The 12,601-nt window shown below is 38.4% G+C and overlaps 1 protein-coding gene across 5 annotated transcripts in view; it reads right to left on the bottom strand.

Annotated features, from left to right (window-relative positions):
- Positions 1-12,601, bottom strand: part of CORIN (corin, serine peptidase) — a 278,076-nt gene that overhangs the window by 12,473 nt on the left and 253,002 nt on the right. For all 5 annotated transcript variants that reach the window (XM_067036047.1, XM_059067269.2, XM_067036046.1 and 2 more), the window contains 2 exons: positions 7,682-7,953; positions 5,108-5,241 (listed from right to left, as the gene is read on the bottom strand). In XM_067036047.1, coding sequence (XP_066892148.1) covers positions 5,108-5,241; positions 7,682-7,953 — 406 coding nt within the window. The remainder of the gene's footprint in view (positions 1-5,107; positions 5,242-7,681; positions 7,954-12,601) is intronic.

Here is a 12,601-nt window from a genome sequence, read left to right on the forward strand (position 1 = left end):
AATCTTGAGAAAGAAAAACGGAGCTGGAGGAATTAGGCTCCCTCACTTCAGAATATACTATAAAGCTACAGTAATTAAAACAGTATGGTACTGGCATGACAACGGACTTATAGATCAATGGAACAGTATAGAAAGCCCAGAAATAAACCCACGCACCTATGGTCAATTAATATATGACAAAGGAAGCAAGAGTATACAATGGAGAAAAGACAGCCTCTTCAATAAGTGGTGCTGGGAAGACTGGACTGCTACATGTAAAAGAATGAAATTAGAATAGTCTCTAACACCACACACAAAAACAAACTCAAAATGGATTAAAGATCTAAATGTAAGACCAGATACTATAAAACTCTTAGAGGAAAACATAGGCAGAACACTCTGATGTAACTCGCAGCAATATGCTTTTGGATCTACCTCCTAATGAATATAAAAACAAAAATAAACAAATGAGACCTAATTAAACTTAAAAGCTTTTGCACAGCAAAGGAAACCATCAACAAAACAAAGACAACCTACAGAATGGGTAAAAATATTTGCAAATGCAAATTTGCAATCAACAAGGATTAATCTCCAAAATATACAAACAGCTCATGGCTCAATATCAAAAAAACAAACACACCAATCAAAAAATGGGTAGACTATCTAAATAGACATTTCTCCAAAGAAGACACACAGATGGCCAAAAAGCACATGAAAAGATGCTCATTATTACTAATTATTAGAGAAATGCCAATGAAAACTACAATGAGGTATCACTACACACTGGCCAGAATGGCCATCATCAAAAAGTCTAAAAACAATAAATGCTGGAGAGGGTGTGGAGGAAAGGGAACCCTCTTACACTGTTGGTGGGAAGATAAATTGGTACAACCACTATGGAGGACAGTATGGAGGTTCCTTGAAAAACTGAAAATAGAGCTACCGTATGGTCCAGCAGTCCCATTCCTGGGCAAATGTCCAGAGAAAACCATAATTTGAAAAGATAACATGCACCCCAATGTTCATTGCTGCACTATTTACAATAGCCAAGACATGGAAGCAACCGAAACACCCATAAATAGAGGAATGGATAAAGAAGATGTGCTACATATATATATAGTGGAATATTACTCAGCCATTAAAAAGAATGAAATAATGCCATTTGCAGCAACATGGATGGACCAGGAGATTATCATACTAAGTGAAGTAAGTCAGAGAAAGACAAATATCATATGATATCACCTATATTTGCAATCTAAAAAGATGATACAAATGAACTTATTTACAAAACAGAAATAGACCCATAGATTTAGAAAACAAACCTATGGTTACCAAAGAGGAAAGGTTGGGGGGAGGGGGTGGATAAATTAGGAGGTTGGGATTGACATACACACTACTATATATAAAACATCATCAACAAGGACCTACTGTATAGCACAGGGAACTTGACTCAATATTCTGTAATAACCTATATGGGAAAAGAATCTGAAAAAGAATGGATATATGAATATGTATAACTGAACCACTTTGCTATATACCTGAAACTAACAACATGGTAAATAAACTATACACCAATATAAAATAAAAATTAAAACAATTATTGATAGGTACATACTTATTGCCATTTTAAACCTTGTTTTCCAGTTGTTTTTGTAGTTCTTCCTTGTTCATTTCTTCTTTTTGTTTTTCCTTTTGTGGTTTGATTATTTTCTTTTGTAGTATGCTTGAGTTCCTTTCTGGGTTTTGTGAACCTATTGTGTGTTTTGATTTGTGATTACTATGGATTTCAAGTATGTTGACCCATTATTATATCTTTAAACTGCTAGTCATACAGGTTCAAACATTCTAAAAGATCTACATTTTTATACTCCACTCTCCCACATTTTGTGATTTTTGATGTTCTATTTTACATCTTCATACTTATTCTTTTGCTGTTAATTGCAGTTACAATTGCTTTTACAAAAAAATTTTTTTTTTTTTTTGCTTTTTAATCTAGGTACTGGCCTAGTTAAGTGATCTTCAATCCTTTTACATATTTGCTTCTCCTATTGTGATTTTTCCTTTCCAGTAGATTCTTGCTTCTTTTCTAGAGAAAGAAGAAGACCCTTCTTCAATATTTAGAGAAGACCCTTCAATATTTCTTTTCGGGTAGGTTTAGTGTTGCTCTATTCTTTTAGTTTTTTCTTGTCTGAGAAATTCTTTATCTTTCATTCTATTCTAAATGATAATCTTGCTGGGCATAGTATCCTAGGCTGAAGGTTCTTCCCTTTCAGGACTTTGAATATATCATGCCACTTAGTAGAAGTGGTGAACATTGCATTCATAACTTACCAATGCCGTAAACCTAAATAATAAGCATAGATTTTGCAAGAGGCTAAGCTGTTCTGTCTGAAAGCCTAATTGATTTTTAAGCAAAATTTACTGGAAACAATTTTATTACACATATTCCACAATTTTTCATCTCCTCTTATATAAAAGAAATACTAAGATACTGAATTATTTAGGTTGAGCTACTTATTATGCCAGAGAGTGATTAAAATGGGATATTTACAGGTCAGCATCTCTACACTTCCAGATCAGAAACTTAGCCACATAATTATTTAGCATCTAATTTTTGCAAGATTCTGTGCTAGTCTACACAAGTAAAGAGCTACTTTTGTCCCCAAGGGGCCCAAACTCTGCTTGGGTAATGAGAAAAACTACATGAAAGCAAAATCTAAGGGCTATAAATAAAGGAGTCTTCAAAGGAATAAGTGATTACTTCCAGCCAGAGGGGAACACAGGGTCCCTATAAGAGTGGGTTTTGAGCTAGGCTTAATGACGCAGGTGGACATTTGTTAGTTGGAAAACAAGAGGTGAAGAAGCATCAATTCAAAACAAAAGGGGGATACAGCTAAAGGTACAATTTGTCTGGTTTTTGGTCCTCTTTTCTTCTTCATAATATTGGGCTTTAGGCCAAAGTTTATGTTTGGATTCAATACTGAGTTCCATGATTTCTAGACCTTAACAAAGGACCCATGGCTTCCAATGTGACCTGTTGATGCAATTAAGGAAGGTAATGAGAGGTTCTGGTGCATAATCTTGCTCCAGACTTGGTAAAAAGTAGCTTTTGTTTGTTTTGTGTTTTGTTTTCTACCTGGGGTTTTATTAGAGAGCATCTGGTATGCATTTAAGATACCAACAGTGCAGAATTCCCACCACTAAAGAAGTTGGCACGACCTGTTTCCTATTAGACATTACGATATGAACATGCCTGTGGTTGTGTTGGAACTTCATTTCTCTTTCAAAGAATCACCTTCTATCCCCTCCCTTTAGCAGTTACCAAGAGATGAAGAGGAACTAGTTTTTGGTAGATGTCCAGATCATGTTGGCAACAGGGAGAAATGTTTTCACATTAATCATTGCTTCTAGAATAGTGTAGTGACCAAGCACTTGAATTCTGAAGCCAGACTGCCTACATTCATATCTTCATTCTACCACCTTAATGCTGGGTGATATGGGGTAAATTACTTAACCTCTCTGGTCCCTTGTTTTCTTGATCTGTAAAATAGGAAAAACACAGATACTGCCACAAGAGATGACTGTGAGAATTAAGTGAGTTATTAGAAAGTATTTAGAAGAGATCCTGGAACACAGTAAGCACTAACTGGTAGATGTTAACATTCATATTGTTGATATTCATTGAGGGCATATGCCAGACATTATATACAGATATGTTAAAATATTGGGACATTAACCCAGTTAATCCTAAAAATATGCTGCAAATCAGCCCCATCTTACTTGGGAGAAAATATTCTAGAGAGGTGAAATAACTTCTTCAGGCCACATTGTTCTCACTGCCAGAGATGGGAGACCTTTCAGGTTGCAAATCATGTGTCCTAGCCCTGACACCATGCTGCCTCCTAGTCGCTTTTTTTTTGGCTTTGGTCTATCAAACCTAGGCCTCTTGCATGGAAGGCAGTGGTTCCTCTATCACTGCCCACATCAGCTGGATGACTTGGGGCCAGAGGACAGAAGGGAAGGTGACTCACTGAAACTTCAAGGGAGCCTGCCTCCCTCTTTCCCATGACAACTGTCTAAATCACCACCAGGCCATTTCTATTCTGAAATGGACAATCAAAAATGTCATTTTATTATGTTGGGTCAGGGGCAATAGCATTGTTGCATCTCTTCTTCAATTCTAAAACTTGGGGGCAATTTGATCTACTCCAAACCAGTGAAATAACAAAGATGCTTCATAGCACTGTACTGCAATAACTGCCTTCCTCACTCTGTTACAAGCTTCTTTAAGTGCTCTCCCTTTATCATCCTCCCTTGGGAGCCAGTCCAGTATAATATGCAATGAGTGTTTATTAAGTAAAAATGCTTCCCTGCGGGGGGGTGGGAGTGGTGGTGGTATGAATTGGGCGATTGGGATTGACGTGTATATATTGATATGTATAAAATGGATGACTAATAAGAACCTGCTGTATAAAAAAATAAAATAAAATTTAAAAATTTAAAAAAAAAATGCTTCCCTGCATGCTAAGTCAGCATACTCTATGAACTGTTGTGACCAGAAATCCTGAGTCTAAAGGTCGTGTTCCGTGATATTTGAAGACATGCTGGCAATCACGTGCAGCCCCAGACAATGCCAGTGTGATCAACTCCTGAGACAGAGGTGGGTCTGTCACACACCCTGGAGATTGGGGTGTTGTATGTGCTTCAGTGCCACCACCCCGATGGTTGAATATGACCTTGGTGTCTGTCCCCTGCTTCCTGAGGCAACCTGGTTGGAGCTCTGGTTACCACTAGCTGCTCTCAGAAATGTGCTTGTCCTGACCACTAAAATGGTCCAAGGAGATGGACCAGAACAATTGCTTCTCCTCCTGTTGCTGACCCAGGGTGCTGACCCCATGCAGGAGGTGAGAAAGCAGAAGGCAACCTGAGTGGGGGGCTTGGAGGTTTACTCAGGGCATTGCTTGGATCCTGAATAAAGGAAAACACCCTGTGAATAATTAAACATTTGGTAATAAATTATTTTCAAAAAATGTTCCCAAAGGGCCACACATGAATACTAATGGACTTATATGGACCCATTGAACCTACTGCTGAACTGAATCTCCTTGGTAACCAGAAAGCAACTTACCATGCATGAGTCAACTGTGCCAGACTCATAGCCGGCACAGATCATCCGGGTGGTGATGGTCTTTGTGTCAAAGTAGGACTGACACTGCTCCAGAGAAATAATGCGGACTTCTCCCTCTTGCAGCTTAAAAGGCACTGGATTTTTCAAAAAGAAGAAGAAATAAAATGTATGAGGGTAAAATGACTCAAAAATGAGGTTAGCCAAATATGAAATGATAACATTTTTATATCAAGAAAACCATGCTTTTGAGGGGGAAGGGTAAGCTGTGACGAAGTGAGAGAGTGGCAGGGACATATATACGCTACCAAATGTAAATTAGATAGCTAGTGGGAAGCTGCCACATAGCACAGGGAGTTCACCCCTGTGCTTTGTGACCACCTAGAGGGGTGGGATAGGGAGGGTGGGAGAGAGGGAGACGCAAGAGGGAAGAGAGATGGGAACATATGTATATGTATAACTGAATCAATTTGTTGTAAAGGAAAAACTAACACACTATTGTAAAACAGTTATACTCCAATAAAGATGTTAAAAAAAAAAAAAGAAAACCATGCTCTTAAAATGTCATTTCAAAGGCGAAGCTCATTTGGAATCAGAATTTTCCAGTTATAAGTGCTGATAGCAATCATTTAATCAAACCCCTTCATTTTGTTAATGAGAAAATTGAGGCACAGAGACTGGTTTAAGTAACCTGGCTCATGCTTTCCCTCTCTTATGTGCAGCAACCTAAACAATAGCTACTACAATGAAAAGGAAAATAATCAAGCCAGAGCTCTGCTCCAGGTGGGAGGCTGCCAGTTCTGTGACAGCTCAACATGTGAGCCCTGCTCTGCTAAAGCTCAGACTGCCTGTTCAGACTAACAGAGGAAGGGTTGCCCTATCCTTGGTTTGAACAATGTGTCTCATCATGTGCTACAGTAGCCATCATTTGAGGTCAGAACCTTTCATCCTAGAGGATGCATCAGAGAGATGTGGAAAGGGAAAAGCCATCCCTTTAGTGTCAGCAGAGAGAACATGTGAATTTCACCTTGCTCCAAAGTTCTCACAGAATAGCAATGTATTTCTCAAAGCCAGCAGCAAGAATCTCTCATTGTTCAGCCATTCTACAAAACACACACACTGTTTTCCTTTTAGATAGTGATGGTGAAGCAGTGTACATGCACAGGGTACCTTAATGGAAGAAAGAATACATTTTCCAATACGTTTGGAAAAATCAATGCAATGCAGACAGTGGAAGTTCCCCAAGTTGTCAAAAGAATGGTAAAAAGAACCATCGCTAATGTTTACTGGGTACACACAGTGGGCCAGGCTCCTGCACTCAGCATTCTCTGGGCCTATTTTCTTTAATCTTTACAATAATCCTGTGAGTTAGACAGTTGCTATTATTTTTTCCATTTTATAGTAAGCTAGAAAGTGGTGTAGTCAGTGTCAATCAGATCTTTCCAATGAACGCATACCCTTGCTCTTCCTACTACATTATATACGTGGTGTGTGCCATATGTCACACGATTACTCTGAGTTTAATGTGGATATTGGGAACAATACAAGTAGAGGCAATATAGATTCTGCTCTCATATATCAAAACTATAGCTTTTAAAAACCAAGATTAGCAGGCATGGTGACATCATATGTCTGACATTGCCTTCATATTTCTTACATGTTAGCTTTTCAGAAGTCATTGACTTACTACTGTCTATTTACTTTTTTCTTTTTATTCTCAGTTGATCATATAGAAAAGAAACTCAACTTAGCTCAAAACTTGACTAAATTTCAACAAAAACAATCGTCCTTCAAACTGGCAGCTGGTAAGACGGATAACAGGACACAGATATATATCATCATCCCTGAGAGCTGCAGTACTACACCTGATATAGTTGGCATGGTCAATGCCTACCATTAAAGAAAATATCTCATCGATTAAATTCTTATTCTAAACATTAATTTTAATAAGTCAAGCAAAATGAGAGAGTCCTTTATGGGTGGCTGAGAGTCAGCAGTACAAATTTTTAAATTTCTATATGTTTTATTTTTTGAAATCATCTAAGAACCCGAACTATTTAAATTAATTTGAATAGGCAAATAGCTAACCAGTTTTCCTTCTAGAAAGACCTACAGGTTGTGTTACCGATGTCGACAGGACCAAATCATAACAAAGAGTTGGAAATGGGACCGTCCAGCTTGACTGCAGAAGTGGAACTACCTAACTGCTAGACAGAGGCTCCGCGTGACTTTGCCTGAAGTGAGTGCAAATCACACCAATAGAAACAATGCAAGGGAGAATGACTGATAGGGCTCATCTTGCGTGCCAGCTCTAAAACATCAGTAGTGGCTCCCTGGAGAAAGACTGAGATGTGGAGAAGGATTTCTGAGGTTGTATCTGGGCTTGGCAGGTTTAAGTGCATGGTGAAGTATTGACATCTATGATTTGCATGGAAGGGAGAGTGACACATAATGCTAAGTATTTGTGGCTCTACTCTTATAAATGAAAATGGGAAATGATTGCCAAAGGCCAGGAAGTACCCCATTGTTTTCCAGTTACAAGCTGAAAGGCAAGTGCTCCTGAGGATCCTGACTTACTTTTGTTGCCCATGTGTCCCCAGCCTGTGATATAGCAGTAAGTATCAGGTTCTAATGACTGCTCCGGGCTGGGTAAGCAGACGGGCCGGACGTAGCTGGTTTCACTGATGTCTTCGCTTAGCTCCACTATGCTGATGTCATAGTCCACCACTGCTCGACTGTAGCGAGGATGCAGGATGATGGTTTTCACGAGGCGCATCTGCATGAACGTTGATGGGTGGTCTAGATTAAGGATGCCAAACACCACTTTCCAAATGGCAGCATTCTCTCTCCTAAAATAATAATTCAAGAGCTATTGGCATCTTAAACTCAGATTTATCTTTTAAAATTTACATTTTATTTTTAAAATATTTATTTATGTAAACAATGGCTCTTTCCATGCCCATCTCCCACATATTCATATAAGAAGCATTTATATGACCCCCTGAGCAATTTTCAAATATTGCACTGTTGTGGAAAGCAAAGCCCATGCTTCCTGAATGGTGCTATTCTGGAAAATAACACTTGTTCGCTTTGAAAGGCAGGCAGCGTAGTTAATATTTGCTTCATTGAGTGGGAAAGATGACAAAAAGATGTGAAGAGAAAAGAGACGAGAAAAAAATGAAAGAGAATGAAAAGCTGAGGCTAAGAGATCCCTCCAAGAAGGAGCCAGGGCTTCAGAAATGTCAAGTTTTCAGGGAAGGCTTCTGAAAATTTCAAGCTAGGGGCTTAAAAAGGCCACCCACAACTTCTAATGGGCAGTCTTAGACTTCATTGTTTTTGAAAACTTGTCAGCAATAGTCTAGTCAATTTCACCTTAAAACACTTTTCCACTGACTTCCAGGACTCTCCAAGCTCCAGAATTTCTGCCCATCTCTGGGGCCCCTTCCTCTCTGTCTTCTCTGCTGGATCCTCCTCCTCTGCTCTCAGTATCTATATTGAAGTGCCCCAGGCTGCTGCCTTCAGTCTTCTCATTCTACACTCACCCCCTAGAAGATTTCACCTAGTCCAATGGCTTTAAATGCCACCCACAGCCTTGTACCTCCCAAACATATATCTCCAGCTCCATCCTCTCCCTTGAGCTGCAGACTTGTCCATCCAATTATCCACTCACATATTTGCTTGGATGTTTGATACTGGCTAAGATTTATGAGTGCTAACTGTGTATGTGGCAATGTTGTAAGCATTCAGAATTCATTGTATAGTTATTTAATATTTATAGCCACCAGTTATTCAGTTGAATCACTTCTCTTACACGCAACATTGATTGCATCAGCAAGTTGTCACTACTCTGCTTTCAAATGTATCGTGAATCTTGTTGTTTCTCCCTGTTCCACCACTACAATCCTAATCTGAGCTGCTCTCATCTCCCAAATGGTGGCCCTTCTTCTACTCTTCGCCCCTATAACCCATTCTACTCACAGTCGCAGAGTGATCTTTTTAAAAATAAAATTAGATCAAATTCATTTTCTGCTCATAATTCTCCAAGGAATTTGAATCACACTCAAGACAAACTGTAGACTCCTATCCATGGCCTTCAAGGCCCCACATGACCTGCTCCATTCGAACCCCAGGGACTTTCTATTTTTGGACATGCCAAGGACATCCACAACTCAGGACTCTTCCCTTTCTGCTCTCTCAGCTCTCATGTGGCTCCCACATTTATTCCTTCTCTTTACCCAGGTCCCAGCTCAAACATCACCACCTCAAAGCTGTCCTCCGTGACTTCCCAGTCTAGCCTTTACCCCATCACTCTCTACTTTTGATGCAGCTTTAATTTTTGTCTCACAGCACTCATTGATACCAATGATGATATACTTATTTGTCTGTTCTGTGTCTGGCCCCCAGACTGTAAGTTCTGGCTGGTATTCCCAGGACCTAGAATACATTGGGTTCTTAACATGTACTTGTTTAATGATAGTTCAACAGATGATGTTTCAAAACATTTATTAGTGGCCAACTCCAACCACCTAAGCAAGGTCTATTCATCCTCATTGCCTCCACCTCCTCCTCCATTCTCAGTTTCTCTTCCTCCATAGTGGGCCAGGGCCAAAGGTGTGGGCATTTAGTTGACCACAGTGTTGGAATGTGGAGCTTTTATTGTAGATATTCCCTTATACTGTGGTAACATGTCAGCCATGCCATCACTGTCCTCATTTGCAAGCTTGCCCAACTAACGTAAGCTGATTTGACCAGCTAGACCAGTTGTTTTTCAACGCAGGCTGAATACTGAATCATCTGAGGAGCTTTCAAATACTGATTTTTTGGGCATCATCCCATATCAACTGAAAGTTGGGCTGGGGTCTGGGAATTCTTATTTTTAAAAGCTCCCTAGGGAGTCTCTGACAAAAACCCACCCACCCTCTTTTTTTCCTTGGCACGTCGTTCTTCACCATTTTCTCATGCATAGAAAAAATTCAAAACGCTGAGATTTTAGGAGGGTTAGGAAAAAGTATGCAAGGCCAACATTCAACATGTTTTTAACATTGTTGGGTTCTTAGACAAGATTCTACTACAAGAGTCCTCTATACAGTCCACACATTCTATTCTTTCCCCATTGTAAAAAATAATAATTTTAGGTCTATCAAAATTGATGTCATATGGAAGCAACCTAAGTGTCCATCAGCAGATGAATGGATAGAGAAGATGTGGTGTATGTATATATATGATGAAATATTACTCAGCCATAATAAAGAATGAGATGTTGTCACTTGCAGCCACATGGATGGACTTGGAGGATATTATGCTAAGTGAAATAAGTCAGACAGAGAAAGAGAAATACTATATGATATCATTTATGTGTGGAATATAAAAACTAACCTAGTGAATATAACAGAAAAGAAACGGACTCACAGATACAGAGAACAAACTAGTGGTTACCAGAGGGGAGAGGGAAGGGGGGGAGGGGCAAGATAGGAGGGGGGTTAAGAGACACAAACTGTATAAAATAAATAAGCTACAAGGATATATTGTACAACATGGGGATACAGTCTATTTTTTAATTGAAGTATAGTTGATTTACAATGATTCAGGTGTACAGCAAAGTGATTCACATATATATTATATATATATATATATATTCTTTTTCAGATTTCTTTTCCATTATAGGTTATTACAAGATAGTGAATATAATACCCTGTACTATACAGTAGGTTCTTGTTCTATAGTCAATATTTTATAATAACTATAAATGGAGTATAACCTTTAAAAATTGTAAATCACTATGTTGTACACTTGAAACTTATATAACATTGTACATCAAACATACCTCAATAAAAAATTGATGTCACTATTTGAAAAAATATATATATATATATAAAACATCTATATAGAGGGAAATATATCTAAAGATATAGATACAGATATAGATATAGAGCTGGGGATTTCAATAATAAACAAGAAAGACATGATCCCTGCCTATACAAACTTTAGAATTGAGTGAAGATGAACACTTAAAGAAACAATTATAATAAAATTCAGGAAGTGCTGTCTCATGAACATTACAGGATAAGGTTACAGAAGACAATTTTTCATTATATAAAGCCATCACTCAAAGAACATGCCTTTCTTTCTCTTCCTTCCTTCCTTCCTTCCTTCCTTCCTTCCTTCCTTTCTGTCTTTCTTCCCTCCCTCCCTTCCTCCCTTTTTTCCCTCCTTCCCTTCCTTCCTCCCTCCCTTCCCTCCATCCTTTCCTCCCTCTTTCCCTTCCTCCCCTTTTCCCTCTCCCCCTCCCTCCCTCCCTCCTTTCCTTCCTTCCTTCCTTCTTTCCCTCACTCCTTCCCTCTCCCTGTTCCATTTTTCAGTCTAGAGGAGTAAGTGCATAACCATCTGAGAAATTCAATACTCACTTGAGATTCTATTGTTTAAGATATTTGAAATCAAACAATTATTGATTTCAAATGTCTACCTATTGAATAGCTTCTTGCCTCCAATCAGAGCTACTAAATTTTGGTTTCAAAAAAAATACTCATCTATTTGCTTAAATCACAAGCAGTATGACAAACAGTATGCAGTTGAACACTGCAAATTATTGGTAACAAAATGAAATAGTGTAAACTTTTTGGACTTAATTACTATACTGGGGTTAATCTAATTCTAATAGTAAAACGTAAGTATCAATAACACTGCTAAATGTTATTAACTTGTATTCAGTAGCCTGCTGTGACACAAGCTACTGTCCTTATGGCATTAATATCCACCAAAAGCAAAAAAAAAAAAAAAATACAGGAAATTCACATACTTTTTTATATTCAGTAAGGAAGTTGTTCTATTTTCTTTTTTGTTATGAGTATAAGGGGGAAAATAAAGTCTCATTAAATGTTTTTTCCCAAGTCTGGCAAAAACCAGGAAAAACAATAACCTGTTGTTCAAAAGGGGTACATGAAGTGAGGGAGATGTGTATAAATGGTATATTGGTATATTAAGCATGTTCTAGAAAGAATAAGTCACCCCCATCTGGGTGGAAGCAAAAAGAGGAAAGAAGACTTAGGGCTACATGAAGGCCACATGAATCTAGTTTCAGTAAAAAGTACCCAGTAGTGGAACACATAGGAACAAGCTATGTTCATGTGGCCATTTTAGTGAAGAGTAAATTGGACTACAAAGATAAAAAGCCAAGTACAGCAGCTGAAAATCTTCAGCATCAAGGGGATTTTTTTCCTCAGTGCTGTCAGACTTCAAAGCAACAGCAAGGAGAACTGGTACATCCTTAAAGAAGATTGTGCCAATATCCTCATGCTCTGAGAATGAGGAAGCAGGCAAGGTGAAGCCAGGTGAAAATCCACCAGTAACAATAAAAGTGGCTGAGGAAGATGTTAAGAGACCTTTTTCTCCTTTCATTCTTGCTCTCCATAGTATTTCATTACCAGAAATTCTTATTTAATTTGCTTTATGTTTATGCTCCTGTTTTAATGATGAATATACATTATAGATAATGTTGAG

The sequence above is a fragment of the Kogia breviceps genome, chromosome 6 (assembly GCF_026419965.1).
Source record: "Kogia breviceps isolate mKogBre1 chromosome 6, mKogBre1 haplotype 1, whole genome shotgun sequence".
NCBI classification, from domain to species: domain Eukaryota; kingdom Metazoa; phylum Chordata; class Mammalia; order Artiodactyla; family Physeteridae; genus Kogia; species Kogia breviceps.